The sequence below is a fragment of the Xenopus tropicalis genome, chromosome 6 (genome assembly GCF_000004195.4).
Source record: "Xenopus tropicalis strain Nigerian chromosome 6, UCB_Xtro_10.0, whole genome shotgun sequence".
In the NCBI taxonomy this organism is placed as follows: domain Eukaryota; kingdom Metazoa; phylum Chordata; class Amphibia; order Anura; family Pipidae; genus Xenopus; species Xenopus tropicalis.
In genome coordinates, this window is record NC_030682.2 from 21,495,018 (window position 1) to 21,507,458 (window position 12,441).

General features: G+C 42.2%; 1 protein-coding gene across 1 annotated transcript; it reads right to left on the bottom strand.

Annotated features, from left to right (window-relative positions):
* Positions 1-7,617: 7,617 nt before the first annotated feature.
* Positions 7,618-11,716, bottom strand: gjd4 (gap junction protein delta 4). The gene is given in 2 exon segments (NM_203753.1): positions 7,618-8,814; positions 11,470-11,716. Coding segments are annotated over 2 exon segments (1,110 nt in total). The 5' UTR covers positions 11,534-11,716; the 3' UTR covers positions 7,618-7,768.
* Positions 11,717-12,441: the final 725 nt, after the last annotated feature.

The following is a 12,441-nucleotide window of genomic DNA, read 5'->3' on the forward strand; positions in this document are numbered from 1 at the left end:
GATTTACACCTGTTTATTTGTCTCCTCCAGTCACTGGCAATGGCTACAAATGTTGTAGCTGCAATTAGGGAAATAGCTTGATCACATGACCCCTTTATGTCAATTGCTCTCAGGAGCACATGGAAGTTATTTACAGTGGAAAAACCAATAGGGTGAATGTACTTAATCAGAGGGGGTTGCTTTCCATAGCCCCCCTATAGTCCCATTAAAAGGATTTGTCAGGGGTGTGGCTTAGTGCCTCAGTGGGTGTGGTATGAAAGTACTGAGTATCTACCCAGTTGGGCAAGGTGACAATGGGGTTACTGGGGATCAGTGTCAGCATAAGACGGGGTGCTCAGGAGCATTGCATTGCCATGTGGGCCAAAATGCTCCAATTGCCCTGCAAGTACCCAGTAAAGATACTATAGGCTTTTATCTGGATTTCATACTGAGTGCTTGGAGCTCATAAACACCTGTTACTTGGTTGGGCCAAATTGCAGCCCCCAGAGGAACAAAAAAACACCCAAAAATGTCCATGGTGTTTTCCCACTTCCCAATTACTTTTGTTTCAGGAAATCCTGTGCACCCTACAAAAAGGGACCCCCATTCCCTCCGCAGCTCAGGTAGGATGTCAAGTACTGTTTCTTATGTCATTTATAGTTGCACATTGACTCGTATTGAAAAACTCCAATTGGCTTGTGGATCTCTCTTGGAAGGGTTAACAAGCTCTTGCCCTTCTCTTGCTGATGGTGAAATCTCCTTTTCTCCAGTCTCAATCCATGATTTGTCATCAGCAGTGTCCTCTTTTATACAGTATATATATATATAATAAAATCATTGTAGCTGGTACTCAGCACTGTACCCAACGCTCAGTATATTGTGCAACCAGTGGTTCTACACACAGAAAATCCCTTCCATCAGAGGCTTTGCAGCTGCTGCCTTACATTGAGCTCCAAAAATAAGTTTGTTTTCTAATATTATTTCTATTTTTCACTTAATAAAAGAAAATGTTGTTCCAAGCAATTTTTCAATCTGTTTGTTTAATAATTTCAGCTTTTTGGGATATATTTGTAAATGTAATTTCTGTAAATATAAATTCTGCAGCGCCTGTGTGATTGCACCCTCTGCACTGCTGTCTCCGACTCCTGCAACAAACATTCACAGAGCTGGAGGGAAACAGGAGTGCAGAGAATGAATGAAACATCTGCAATTCTATTTGTCTGTATAATAAATAAGATTTTTTAGGTGGGGTACCTGATTAAATACCCTGGCTAAGGCAAAACCATAATATGTCTAGAAAGGGAAAAGGGATGGATTCTGTGGGTGATGGCGGATGCTTGGGGCTGTGCAATATGATTCCAGTGCTGGGCAATAGGTACATGTGTGTGTGAGCTGAGGGGGAGCTGGGGGGGAGCTGGGGGGAGCTGGGGGGGGAGCTGGGGGGAGCTGGGGGGGGAGCTGGGGTTGGGCAAGGTTGCTGGCCTGGTTTCTTTTCGCAGAAAAGGTCATTAGACCATCAGCTCTGGGGGGCCGATAACCCTTCTTGTGTAACAATATATTATAGACACAAGTTTCCATATTCAATCAACCTGCTCAGGGCACATTTAGCCAAATTGGCATGTTCTCCAGCTCAGATACATTTATTCCCCCAACAGTCAGGTAAGCTTTGATATTCCCCATTATTATCTTTTATAATTACTGCCCCACTGGGTTAAATGCTATAAGTGGATAATAGCACTTGCCAAAGGCAGCCAATAAGAAATAACTTAGGTATGCAAGCAGGGTTTCAGTATTTTATTATAGGGATTCACAGGGAGAAAACCCAGGGGGCCCTGGTCCTGTTGGGCTGAGCACACCGGCAGGCCTGTATGGGGGAGCGCTAGGGGGCTGGAATTGTGCGACCACTGGTGCCAGTATTTATGGGGAATGGTGGGCCCTTAGCTGGGGGGGGGCGGGGTAAGGCCCTTTGATCAAGATTTGTTTTTGGCCCCAAATTCCCTCAGTCCGACACTGGGGATTCAGAGCAATTGGTTTAGGAAAGCGGCCATACACAATGAGCCTTTAGCTGCTGGCCAGCCGGCCATACTCGGGCAATAAATGTTGGCAACTCACCCTTCCAGTCCAAGTTGGCAGCTTATCATTGCGGGTATGGGGGGCTCCTGACTGCCTGCCCAACTGAATCTGATTAAAACCCAAAAAAATATTTATCAGCATGTTTGGAAACCCTGTTGGTCAGGGAATGTATCACTTGTCCCACCGGTTCCTATGGGCCCAATACATGAGACATTCTGCCCCAGGCTCTAAATAAAAGTCCTCCAAGGGCAGATTGTAATTTACCCCCTTCCTTTTATGCACCGTGGGACCAGCACTTGCCTTCTGGAGCAGTAAATGGGCCCTAGTATCCCAGAACCCTACATACACATTTCATCTAGCGACTAGGAGTATATGTGACCCACTCCCACTCCACCCAAACACTTGCTTTGGCATAATAAAAGAAAATACCATTCTAAGCGACTTTATACATTCTATTACATTATATACATTCATTAAAATTGGTCAATGGTTGTAAAGTTATTTGAAAATGTAATTACTATTGAAAGCAACAAGTAGTATAAACATGACTCTTTTAACTCTTTCAGAATACAGATTATATTACATATAATGGTGGCCAGTTACTTGACCATATTGGCCAGCTAAGCATGCTGGGATTTGTTCTTTATAATAGGAGGTACAATAGAGGGTGCAGACCATGTGACTGCCAGGGGAGGGGCAAGGAATTTAGAGGGTCCAAAGGGACCTTTAAGATATAAGGTATAATTTCAATATACTTTTGTGAAACTGGAATTTTGGGGGGTCAGTAAAATGATTTTGAGGTCCAGTAAATTCTAATTATGTCACTGCCCCCTTGTGTTATGCACAGCAAATGATTCAGGTGCAGTGTCTAAGCCAGTGGTGCGGTGAGAATGCTGGGAAATGTAGTCATGCAGGGAGAACTGGCAACAGGGAGGGACATTCCAGAACCCACAGTAACAGAATAATTATAACTTGGATAGAAGGGCCTTTAATAGGGGCAACAGCAAGCAAAGAAAAGCAGCAGCTCCTGGGGTTGGAGTTTCTGAGCCGGAGCTTTGGGCGCTATTGTGGCGCAGCAGATGAAGGGAAGTGGCTATACATTGCCTTAATTAGGGGCGCTGAGAGTTAGGGGGGGTCTTTAAACTCCGAGACATGTCAATCAAACCCCAGTGGCTTTCATCCCACAAACAGATGTATATGTTGTATTTAGGGCTTTTATAGAGCCGAGTCCCCCCATGTATCCAGGGCAGAGGGGCACACAAGGCAGCCTTGTGACCGGGGAGCAAATTAGAACATCAAACGAGCGATCATCGGGGCAATTAATAAGAGCGGCAGCGCTCATTAGCAGCGGCTGAAAGGCCGGGGAGTCCCTGGGATGTGCCCTGACTACAAAGCAACCCTAATTACATGAATAGGAGCCTCCCAGTTATACCCTGTATATCAATGTTCTCCAAACTTTTTTGCACCACGGACCGGTTTCAAGTAAGACAATTTTTCCGAGGACCAGGGGTGGTGGGTATAATACAGCTCATCATAATACAAAATCAGTGGGAGACCTGAGCTTGTTTCCCTGCAACTAGATGCACCCAGCCCCCTCTGCTCTTCTTACTCCCACCTAAGTGGTGACATCCTCTGATGCTTAGTTTGGAGCTTTAGTACTTTGGTCCTTTTCGCGATCAGTAGAAAGCTCCCTGGGCTTCACAGAGTCATGGAGTTGGGATCACAGGTAATTGGGACCAGAGGTGGCCCAGTTCAGCACAGCCCACGGCCCGGCACCGGTCCCCAGCCCCGGTGATTGGGGGCCCCTGCTGTATTTCCACAGGTCCCACTAATTCCACAGCTTTCTTATTGGTAGAACTGAGTGCTCAGGGCCAGTAGGGGGCAGCAGAGTCCCGCAGAAGAAATGGAAGGGCAAGGGATCAGTTTTCTTATTGTGTAACTATAATTCACTGGATATTCAGGCAAAATGAAATCTGTTGGCACTGTTATCATCAGGATAGAATAGAAGCAATGAAAGACTCCTACTCCTATCTTACAGCCTGTGTTTCTAATCACTGCCTGGTTGCTAGGGAAAGGGCGACCAGATACCAAACTGCTGAGCACAACACTAAATAATTCAAGGATTCCCCAAAAAAATGTAGGCTGGAAATTGTATTACAATGCTACTGTGTAACAACTTACCACAAGTTTTTATTGTGGACTTTCCTTTTAATACATTTTTTAAAAAAGGAATGAGTGCTGGTCAGGTAAATGCATTTCTCCCACCATCTTTGGACTGCCAGTGAACGAAGGGACCCCCGGAGACGACAACTGACTTAAAATCATAAAGAAAGTAATGATCCACTCGTTTCTCACTGTAAAAAGCTGCAGGAATGTGGTTGTAAAAATGCTAAATTGAGTCATTATTCAACCTGATAACATGGTGAGGTATCAGCTGAAGGCTGTCAGGGGATTCTGGGAGATGTAGTTTGACTGGAGAGCTGCAGATTGGATATTGCTCCACGCTATGTTCATTTATAGTGCAATATCCGTTACGGCCAGCAGATGGCAGCAAAGTCAAGCAAATAATGTCATTGAACGCGGCTAAATGATCAGCATCGGCTTAATGTTCTTTATTAGGAATTTCACTACAGAACTGAGTGTAAAATGGCATAAATTGTTGGGATTTCAGTGCAGTTTCATTGCACTCTCACTGTCACCTACTGGGGGCGCTGCTGCTGCGCTCAAGTCATAAAAAAAATCTGTATTTGGCCGCAACTTAGTGAAAATTGGTTCAGCTGCAGTCGCTGCTGTAAAAAAAATCACAAAGAAATTTGCTAAATAGGATAAAAAATGAAACATAAATAAATGGCTGGCATTTTATATCCTAAGTTAGAGGCAGTTGTGCTACAGGGGCAAATATAACTCACACACACACATATCAGTCACAAATGTAGAATATCAGTATCTGTAGAATCTCCGATGGTGGCGCTGTTGCAATGCAAGTCTATGGGAGACGCTGATCACATGCGGTACTGCAGTTACTAATGCTCTAAGCTCATGTGGAAGAACCTCTGCTTGAATAAGGTGAATGGGCAGCGCCGTCAGAAATCATTTTAAAAATATAGCGTGGGGTTTGCTGGGAGATTTATAATGCACTTTTATAAGCAGAGCCCCAAACGTGAAAAGAACATGGTAACGTAATATATATATATTATCCTTAGGTTTTATTTCTATGGCGCAGCTGAAATAGTCTGTATATTAACTTGTAAGCTCCCGGAATGTGTTTCAGTGAAGAGAAATGCGCAAACTTAGCGCTGCGTATCATTGTCTGTTACTGTCACTACCTAAATGGCCAGCAGAGGGCAGCAAAGTATTTCAAAAGCACAAAAGAGGTTGCGCTTCTCTGCCACAGTTGTTTCATACAGGAATATACTTTCAATTCTTTAAAATCATATTTAACCTGCTAGCAGTCCTGCAAACCCAGGAACATTCCTTGGTAGAAGTGGGAAGAGACTGGGAAGCCTGAAGCATAAATGTGCACTACCTACCCCTAGCAGGGGAACCTATGTAATAAAATATTTAATACACAATGTTGCCCCTATCACATATAAAGGAACGACATTAAGGGAGTGAGTTAAATGGAGTGGGTTATAAAATGAAATCAAAGTTCTGATTGGCTGCTGTAAGCAACTGCAAAGGTCCAATTGGCCCATATATTAGTAAATCAGCACCACCCACAGTTCAAATCCCAGTTGGAGAGCAAACTCAGGGTGCCCTTAGCCCATAACACGGTTCATATATAGGAACACATTGGTGTATCAATGGGAATATCAAATATGCCCCAACGATATGTGCCCAATGCTTGGCCAGGTCTGTCAGCTGCCCCCATGCATGGGCCAATAAGCTGCAGTTCTGGACCGTGACTGCAGCTTTTATTGGTCCATGTATGGCTACCTTAAGTTTTTACCCCAAATCTCACCCCAGTTATCCTTTTGGGCTATCTGGGCTTTCAGGTCATCCCTCTGATGATATAGTGATATCAGACACTGAGCTGAAGGCTGTCAGGGGATGCTGGGAGATGTAGTTTAACTGGAGAGCTGCAGATTGGATAATTTTTCATCCACAATGCAGTATCAGTCAGGGCCAGCAGAGGGCAGCAAAGCCAAACAAAATAATGATATTGAATGTGGCTGAATAATACAGCATCTCCCTATTATTTTAAGTGTAACTGTCATCAGCTGGGGTTGGGGCGGACTTTAGGTTTTTCACTACAGAATTGAGTGTAAAATTAGATAAATTGTTAGGATTTCAGTGCAGTTCCATTGCACTCTCACCATACTTTTGGCTTTTGTATGGCTACTTTATGTTTTCACCCCAAATCTCACACAATTGTCCCAAAATCTCACACAATTCTGGGATATCTGGGCTTTCCAGTGCATCTAAAAGAGCAAATAAGGATTATCCACAGACTTCACCCTATATGGCCTGTAGGCTGAGTCCTCCCTGCCACTGCTTCAAGCCCCTAGGGAGCTTGGGAACCGCTAAAAAACATTACATTGCAAGGCATTATTGTTGGCTTTCTTCATGTATTAAAAGCAGAAAGTGTATGATGAATATATAAAGGATAATATACACCCTACTGTAATTTATAAGGATACCAGAAGTCGCTAAGCGGTTACAAGACCATATAACAGCTCAAGGCTGCAGGCAGAAAGCTATTATAAAGGTCACGGAATTCCATGTTTTGTTTTATCCTCAGCTAATGCAGTTCAGATATCGTCTGTTCACACAGATTTATGGGAGGCAGCTGGCACGGGAGCCGGCACAGGTTAAACCACAGAATGCCGGCCCGTCAGCACCTCTTGTTCTCAAGTGCAGAGAGATGGGAGTTCAGCTTTGTGCCCTGCAGAGCTTCACTTGTTAAACAAAACCAATATATATTATTAGAAGTCCAAGTGAGCGAAACCTTATATGCCTCTTCAGCAAGAATGCAAAAACATATTAAATACCATGGAATTCCTGAAAATGGGCAGAGATCACTGTATTTGTGGGCTGGTACCTAAAAACCTGGTACCTTGTAGGCAAACTAGAGCCAAAGTACATGTGATTTGCGCCTGAAACCACTTATAGTAAAGGTATTTGTGTCTAAATGTGGTCAAACCACTAAATCCTTCCTGCCTTTTATTTCAAATCAGGTGGTGCTGCCCCAATTGATGCCAGGGGACCCTACAGCTACCCCAGCCACTGAACCAGGTGGTACTATGCTTTATCATAGCACTAGAAACCCAAGTGTGGGGGGGGGGGGGGTGCTTGCCCTCATCTATAGGAAGAGAGCATTACTCCTAAGACCCTCTAATGGGCTATTAAATTACAGTTGAAACAAACTGTGCAGAATTTGTGAGTGTCTTCATTTGCCATTAAATCTAAGAAGTGAATTGTTGGCTAATGCCAAGTCAGTCTAGCCGGGGCTATCTGTAGTGGTGGTGCTCCTTTTGGCACAAATACTTGCCTACAGCTGTGACAGTGATTATACTCAGAAATTATAGTTTAAAATCTGGGAAAAAAACAGGATTTTAGACTTTATTTTTCTAAATGTTATAATATTAATAATGTTTATGAAAATGTTCTATAACCAAAACACATTGCTAAAACAGGACAAAACTCTAACTATAAACACTGAGCGTTTAGACTCTGAAACATCAATCACAAAACAATGCCAACATTTACCCACTCATTAAACCCACTCAGATTTCTTGGATTTGGACACTGGGGATTTTTCAGGGGGGCTGAGTATTCCCAGATTAGAGCTGCTGCAATTCTCCTGCTTTGGTTTGAGCTGCCTTGGGGTGACCAAGTGGTGATCACTCTTGGTGGGTTTGCCGTCGGCAGAAGTCAGGCTGACTTGCCAAGAACATGATTTATTGCTGTTGGTGTTCATGTTGGACTTTCCCACATCATGGTGAGAACTTTCTGTCTGAAAAGAAGCCGTTTCCCCTTCATACGATGGCAGAGAATGGGAGTCGCCCTTAATTTTCTCCTCTATTTTTTCAAGATCATTGGAAGCAGAATCAGCGTACAAGGCCATTGGCTCCGGAGCGCCGTGCAAGTTTGAATTTGGAGGTGAATCAGAACAGCAGCCACCTTTTAGGGAGTCGTTTTCCAGCAGAAGCAGTTCTCTCTTTAGGCGCTCGGAGCGCCTTCGCCGATGGATTACGTAAATGAGGTCCACCAGCCCAAGTATGAGAGATATCACTCCTGTCCCCCAGATAAAGATCATCATGAGAGACTTTTCAGTGGGTCTAGAGATGTAACAATCAACACTGCTGGTGCAGGGGGCCTGAGAACAGCTGAATCTCTTTGGAACTAATATCCCAAAGAGAAAATACTGCCCCGTGCAGAAACCAGCCTCTAGAAGAGTTCTCAGAAGTAATTGGACTATATACGCCAAGGAAAAATCAGGTATCTCCATCTGTAAGCCCACGCCATGATAAGTCGGGGTGTTGCTTTTCCGGAAGTGATCATTTGTTGGTGCCATGTAGCCAACCACTCGGTGCAAAATGTGAACAGCGAACATAGCGTAGGGTAGAAAGACTATCATGGTCTGGAAAAGCCAAAATCTCATGTGGGACACAGGGGAGAAGATGTCGTAGCAGACATTGGAGCAGCCGGGCTGTAAGGTGTTGCAGATAAAACGCTCCTGCTCGTCTTGATAAAGAGGGTATCCGGCAAATAACACCATAGCCATCCTCAGCAAAAGCATTAATGTGAGCCAGACCTTCCCTGAAACACAGAAGAAGCAATTATTTTTTCATTTTATTCCTACAGAATCAACCAGTTTATATCTTCTATGGCCATTTTCATTATGGTATGGTATGGTCAGCCGCCGCAACGTTCCTCCAACTTATAAACCCAAAAAGTGCATTGTAGTAACCAAGCTCACTACCTTGCTGCTCTATGGACAGGCCAAAGTGTTCCACTTAAGAACCAATATATTATTTTGCTGGCTGCATACAACCGAAAAATGAATTGTGCACAATTTTTGTGGCACAATTCTAAAGAGTAAAAAAATTGATTGAAAGATGAATGTAATATATTTTATACATATATTACATTATAAATATAGTAGAATTAACCAAAGTAAGTGTTTTGTAAAATGTAAACAAAAAGTTCTAGCTCAAATCTGTGGCATTCAGTAAGGAAATCCGGCAGGAATTCGTTATTCAGCGATTCCCAGCTTGTGACTCTTACCGACTAGCAGATATTTCTGGCATTTAAATTTCTGACATGAGCAGAAATAGCTACAATCATCATATTATTAAATCGTACAAGTGCTAAAACATATTTAAAAATTGGTTAAAATAGTGATAAAATTATAAAACCAATGTATCATATTTTCTGTTTTCCTAGTTGTTTTTATTACTACTTGTATATGTTCCTATGATATTAAATAACGTTAGTTGTCTTTTTTTGAATCAAAATTTCTCTATTTAAGAAAAATAAAATAATACGTACCTAACAAAAATAGGCATGATTATATAAATACTTCATTGTTTTCTGCTTATCTGTTCTGTATTACACTCTGTATCATGACTACATTATATATATATAGACATAGGATCTGTTATCTAGAAAGTCATTATCTGGAAACCTCCGCACTACAGGAAGCCCATCTCCCATAGACTCAATTTTAATCAAATAATTCTTATTTTCAAAATGATTTCCTTTTTCTCTGTAATAATAAAACAGTACCTGTACTTGATCCCAACTAAGATATAATTACCCCTTATTGGGGGCAGAACAGCCCTATTGGGTTTATTTAATGGTTAAATGATTCCCTTTTCTCTGTAATAATAAAACAGTACCTGTACTTGATGGTAACTAAGCTGCATGAATCCATATTAAATGCAAAACAATCCTGTTGGGTTTATTTAATGTTTAAATCAATTTGAGCAGACTTAAGGTCTGATGATCTAAATTACAGAAAGATCAGTTTTCCAGAAAACCCCATGTCCTGAGCATTCTAGATAATTATGGAAAGGCTTCATTTTAACAAAACAATTTGCGGTTTTAAAGATGAATTCCCTTTTTCTCTGTAATAATAAAACAGTACCTGTACTTGATCCCAACTAAGATATAATTACCCCTTATTGGGGCAGAACAGCCCTATTGGGTTTATTTAATGGTTAAATGATTCCCTTTTCTCTTTTAATAAAACAGTACCTGTACTTGATCCCAACTAAGATATAATTACCCCTTATTGGGGGCAGAACAGCCCTATTGGGTTTATTTAATGGTTAAATGATTCCCTTTTCTCTGTAATAATAAAACAGTACCTGTACTTGATCCCAACTAAGATATAATTACCCCTTATTGGGGGCAGAACAGCCCTATTGGGTTTATTTAATGGTTAAATGATTCCCTTTTCTCTGTAATAATAAAACAGTACCTGTACTTGATCCCAACTAAGATATAATTAATCCTTATTGGAGGCAGAACAATCCCATTGGGTTTATTAATTGTTTAAATTATTTTTCAGTAGACTTAGGGCGAAGACACACGCGGTGATTAATCGGCACGACTTTAAAAAGTTGGTCGAGCTTACAAATTGCAGCGACTTTGCCGCCATAGGTTATAAAAGTTGCTGCGACTACTTGTGCTGCATTTTCGCTGTGTGAATTAGTCCCTGTGACTTTTTAAAAAGTCGTGGCTACTAATCGCCTTTAAGGTGTAGAGATCAAAATGACAGAAAAAAAACCTTAATTGGAAAACCTCAGGTCCCAAGCATTCTGGATAACAGGTCCCATACCTGTATTTTATTATTGTATTAACCCCTGTTTGTTCTATTAGTGGATTGTTCTACTGTAGCACATTCCTGCACAAGCAGCACTATATAAATGAAACCATACATACAAATATATGTGAGGATAGAAGCAGTGCTATAATGCGGGATTCGTATGCTTAGGGGCAGCTTTACTAAAACTCTAACTTCTCATATTTGTATTTTTAAAAACTCAACTAAACTCATTTCCACCAATGTCTGACATTTAATAAAAAAAATCTGAACTGAAAAAGTCTCAGAAACTGCGACTTTTACGAATTAACGGCCCAAAAACTCACATTTTTCAAATTGATGGAACTTTCAGGAAAGGGAAGGGACATCTGCCATTGATTTCTACACAATCTCGGCAAGTTTTAGCTGGCGAATTGTCAGATTTTTAGCCATTTAGACACAAAGTAAATCATGAAAAAGTCCAGTGTTAGTAAATGGCCCTCTTAGAGTTACTAAAAACAAATTTCAGATGAGAGAATAAATGACTGATCAGGTAAAGAATATAAACCCCGCATTGCTTTACAGCCCTCCGATTATATCTTTATTACATGATGCCCAGCAGCACTGTACAATGGCATGCCAAATAATGACTTTTAGACACTTACCAATTGCAGTAACATTGTAGTTAAAAGTGATGATTAAATATCCCACTGAGTCTAAATACTCCATGGTGGCCAATGTCGCCTCGCTCCCGATAACAAGAGGGGTTTTTTTTACAACAGATAAAAGGAAACGCAAGCCATGAATGAAGGTTCCATGGAGTAAATCATCAGTTTCCTGGCAGGACAGATTTGCCCTACACATTACATGTCTGCAAGGGACAGGGGAGATACACGGAGGCTTCTGGCTGCGTCCTACACTCGCCTCTCTGACTTTACTGGCTGACAACTGTTACAAGACAAAAGACAACAAGTCTCATCCCAGTCATTGTGGTCTATTCTTACCACCCAGGAGCATTCCAGCAGCCCCCAAATTGCTGGCATATTTGCTGGAAAAAGCGAGTGACACATCTATAAATTCCACCAAAGATGAAGCGACATTTCCTATGTAGTGAATAGGAAATCTATAATAGATATTATAATAGGTATGGAAACTGATGCTTTCTGTTCCATTCCTGAACAGATTGAGGATCTGTTATCCGGAATGCTTAAGACCTTGGCAGTGTAGGACTGGGCCACGGGGCACCAGGGAAAAACCTGATGGGCCCCAGCAGCCCAGACCCGATCCCCGCAGGGCACTCCCCCGATCCGCCGGTCTTCCTCCCCCAATGCACTTCAGGTTCGAGGGGGTCGGACAGGTGTTGGGGGCACCTACGGGGGGAGCGCTGAAGGCGGCGGGGGCCATTAGGGATGCAGGGGCCCCTGAGGCAGAAGTCCCAGTGGGCCCTCCACCCCCCAGTCCAACCCTGGACCTTGGGTGTTTGTGATAAGGGATCTTTCAGTAATCTGGATCGCCTATTGACTTCTATAGAAACTCACAAGCTTTTACAAGCGAGTTTTCAGTTTTTTTCACTTAATAAATACAAGACATTTCGAATTTTTGAATCCTAACTTAAATTTGAGAAAAACGCAGAAAAA